This window comes from Brassica oleracea, chromosome C7 (genome assembly GCF_000695525.1).
Source record: "Brassica oleracea var. oleracea cultivar TO1000 chromosome C7, BOL, whole genome shotgun sequence".
In the NCBI taxonomy this organism is placed as follows: domain Eukaryota; kingdom Viridiplantae; phylum Streptophyta; class Magnoliopsida; order Brassicales; family Brassicaceae; genus Brassica; species Brassica oleracea.
The window spans coordinates 19613644-19617486 of record NC_027754.1 but is presented as its reverse complement, the minus strand read 5'-3'; the positions used below and the strand labels follow the sequence as shown (position 1 = coordinate 19617486).

The window sequence follows — 3843 nt, the reverse complement described above, 5'->3', positions numbered from 1 at the left end:
TGATACGTCGAGTTCGAAGCTATCAATCAGTTAGTTTCGTTTCTGATGGTAAAATCTTCATCATTTTCCGAATGGAGAAGGAGACGATCCTTGCGAAACACGGATCAGAGGTAGTGATCGGTGCTACCATCAACGACAAAGATGAAGAGAAGCCGAAGATCTCGAGTTTCTAAGCTGCATGATGCAGCCGGCAACAGCCGAGTCAGATCCACAGTACATCGGAATCCGCCGAATTCTTCTCCACCGGAAATCAGAATCCGGCGCCATCTCTCGTCGTTATGCGAGCTCTCTTTAACTTCTCACTTCAAAACGTTGAGCTTGCTATCTGATTTGATTGTTGTTTCGTTGAAGGATTGGAGATGCAATGGTAAATGATATGTTGCGTATCGTAATTTCATAAGCAGACCTAGAAAATGGGAGAATCTGAGAACGCCAAGCCTCTTAAGTAGTCCAGGGAACAGGTTCGATTCTAACAACAAGTTAGTTTGTTTTCACACTGTAAAATTGGTGACCTTTTACTGGTCAATGCATCAGTGGTCGATGGTTACCTTCACCAGGTCCACTCTCCCATCAATTTGAAGCAGAGAGCTTCAGTTCTAGTAGAGTAAGTAGACTTGCAATATTCAGTTTCTTGGAACTATAAAAGGAAGTTCATTTAACTTATCAGGTGTTTTTTTTATTCATAGGATTTACGGAGTGCTAATCAGGTTTCGAGCCGAAGATTGAGTTTTAGCTCGAGTTTGAGTGATGGTGATCATTCCTTTCGCCGTGGTGGTGGTGGTTTTGAACATGCTTATTCTTTTCTGGGAATGCATTGCATCTTCAACCAATGCAAATCTTCTGGTATTTTCTTACATCTTGTTTTGGATTTAATCGACTTGGTTTGTGATTTTTCTTCGTGGAATGACTCTTCACTCTTTTGTGTCTCTTATGTGGTTACTGTTCTGAAGTTTGGCCATATGAGTTCTATGAACATGTATACTTTTTGGGATTAAAAAAATACATTAAATGAATTATTTTATAGTTCAGGATAATACGTTCGACTTACGTTATCACTTTCAAAAGCATTGGAGCTGGAAATAAAACGCTTGCACGAAACACTAACCTAATACAATTAAGCCTTTCCCTATTAACAATCACACGTCACATTTTTGTACCCAAAACAAATATCACACGTCACGTTATATGGCTTTATAAAAGCAAAACTTAACCTTTTCTTTTCTGATTCATTCATCCTTCATTTTATTTTGTGACTACTTTGGTTTCCACAAACTATTTAATTCTTCCTCCACATTATTTTCTCTGAGAAAAATGAAATTCTTCCTTTGTATTCTTGCGTTACAACAACTGTACGTGCTAAGTGTCGCTCAAGATTTCGATTTCTTCTACTTTGTTGTACAGGTAAAGTTGATCTAAATCTTATAACGTATGTCTCTCTACAAGAATGATCAATATAGTGATAAATTTATGTTTATGTATTGCAATGCAGTGGCCTGGAGCGTATTGTGATTCAAGACATAGTTGTTGCTATCCGAAAACCGGGAAACCAGCTGCGGATTTTGGAATTCATGGTCTTTGGCCTAACTACAAAACTGGTGGATGGCCTCAAAACTGTAATCCTGATAGCACATTTGATGAATTACGGGTTTGTTTTTAACTTTAAACATATTATATTTTTTTAAAGTAATTCTTTTTAACTAGGACATTAATATTTTGGGAGCGTTATATACGTTTTGTTTGGTTTCGCAAGCAAAAGAAACTTATAGATTAATAATGTTGTGAAACATTTAATAATGAAAAAATGAAAAATGAAAAATGAAGGTATCTGATCTGATGAGCAACTTACGAAGAGAATGGCCAACATTGTCGTGTCCCAGCAACGATGGTGTCCACTTTTGGACACACGAATGGGAGAAGCACGGGACTTGTGCTGAGTCTGAGCTCGACCAACACGATTATTTTGAAGCCGGTCTCAAACTCAAACAGAAAGCTAACCTCCTTCATGCCCTCACCAATGCTGGTACAATATTCATTTCTTATGCCCTTCAAATATATATATATATATATATATATATTATATATTGTTTTCATGATGCAGGGATCAAACCAGATGATAAATTTTATGAAATAAAAGATATTGAGAGGGCGATCAAGGAAGCAATTGGATTTGCTCCGGGAATAGAATGTAACAAGGATTCATCGCATAATAGCCAACTTTATCAGATTTATCTATGCGTTGACACTTCGGCCTCCAACTTCATCAACTGTCCTGTTATGCCACATGGTCGATGCGACTCTCGAGTTCAATTTCCCAAGTTCTAGATCTCACTGCTGATTTTTTTTTATCTATTTACGAAAACATTATTGTACTTATTTGGTTTTTGTTTGTGTTTCTCTGCAACTTTTAATTGCAATAAAAATATATGATCGGATGATATTGATACCCCCTTTATTTGCTTGGTAACAGAATTACAACTGTTTTAGCAAAAAAAAAAAAACGTATCATTGAGTTTATTATTTATCTCTACTTTTTTGTCAACGTATTTATCTCTACTTAGAATGTTACTTTACATTTTTTATTTTATGTTGAGAATTTTATAGTGTTTTAAAATTTCTAATATAAAAGGAGACAGTTACAAAATAAACCATTTTTTGTTGTAAAAGAATGGGGAATTGTCCGTGTATTATTAATGAACAATATAGGTTCCTTATATAGGAATTACAAAGTATAGGAAAAAGAAAATTATCCAAAAACTAATACAACATGAAATAGGAAAAGATCTAAAACAGAAAAGGAAAACGTCCTAAGACTAAGACGGTCTAAACCGACCGTCTCTCTATCCTCGGACGACCGCCTCTCTCTCTCCCCTTTGGCCACGGCTTCGGTCTTGTCTTGGTCATTGGTTATGGGCCATCCACTTAATGATTTATAACACTCCCCTTTGGATGCCATAACCATATGGGTTTGTATCATGCACGACGTTGCCTCATTAAAACCTCTCTAGGAAAACCAAAAACCCAAGGTGGGAAAAAATGGAAACCGTAGACAGGAAAAATAGTACAACATATGACACTCCCCCTGATGAAGGCATCACTGAAGATCCTTCAGCTGACGCATTCCTATCTGATGAACCAGCTTCCTGAACGTTGAGGTTGGCAGAGACTTAGTGAACATATCGGCCGAATTGTCACTGGACCGAACTTGAACCACTTGAACTTCTTTAGCCTTCTGCAGGTCGTGGGTGAAGAAGAACTTGGGCAAGATGTGTTTCGTTCTATCTCCCTTAACGTATCTATCTTTTAGCTGAGCTATGCAAGATGCATTGTCCTCATAGATGATCGTTGGTTCTTCCTTTTCCTTTCCCACGGCCAAGCCACTTTCCCTTAGGATATGGCCGGTCATGTTCCTCAACCACACCAGCTCTCAGCTTGCTTCATACATGGCTATGATCTCGGCATGATTAGATGATGTTGCCACTAAGGTTTGTTTTGTGGACCGCCAACTTACTGCAGCCCCACCGTGTATAAACACGTAACCTTTCTGAGATCTAGCATTGTGTGGGTCAGATAAGTATCCAGCATCTGCATACCCAGCCATGTTCTCTCCTGGCCGATCGGTATAGAGCAATCCGAGGTCGGTTGTTCCTTGCAGATATCTGAACAGATGTTTTATTCCGTTCCAGTGCCTAAGTGTCGGACATGAACTGAATCTAGACAGTAAACTCACGGCAAAACTTATGTCCGGTCTAGTATGGCTAGCCAAATACATTAAGGCTCCAATGGCACTTAGATAAGGTATTTCCGGCCCGAGCATATCCTCGTCCGGCTTCCTTGGTCCGAATG

At 38.5% G+C, this 3843-nt stretch overlaps 1 protein-coding gene and 1 long non-coding RNA gene across 2 annotated transcripts; both read left to right on the top strand.

Annotated features, from left to right (window-relative positions):
* On the top strand, positions 1–944 carry LOC106302218. Its single transcript, XR_001262393.1, has 3 exons — positions 1–461; positions 535–604; positions 687–944. It is a non-coding gene; the product is annotated as an uncharacterized LOC106302218 (long non-coding RNA).
* Positions 945–1220: 276 nt separating this feature from the next.
* Positions 1221–2472, top strand: LOC106303732 (ribonuclease 3). Its single transcript, XM_013740042.1, has 4 exons — positions 1221–1401; positions 1490–1645; positions 1822–2020; positions 2099–2472. Exons 1-4 carry the CDS (start codon positions 1312–1314, stop codon positions 2320–2322), a joined length of 669 nt encoding a protein of 222 aa, XP_013595496.1. The 5' UTR covers positions 1221–1311; the 3' UTR covers positions 2323–2472.
* The last annotated feature ends 1371 nt before the right edge of the window (positions 2473–3843 follow it).

Coding starts and splice junctions, on each gene's coding strand:
- LOC106303732 (XM_013740042.1), top strand. CDS start 1,312: ATGAAATTCTTCCTTTGTATTCTTGCGTTACAACAACTGTACGTGCTA. Junction 1,402..1,489: donor TCTTCTACTTTGTTGTACAG/GTAAAGTTGATC, acceptor ATTGCAATGCAG/TGGCCTGGAGCGTATTGTGA. Junction 2,021..2,098: donor TCATGCCCTCACCAATGCTG/GTACAATATTCA, acceptor TTCATGATGCAG/GGATCAAACCAGATGATAAA.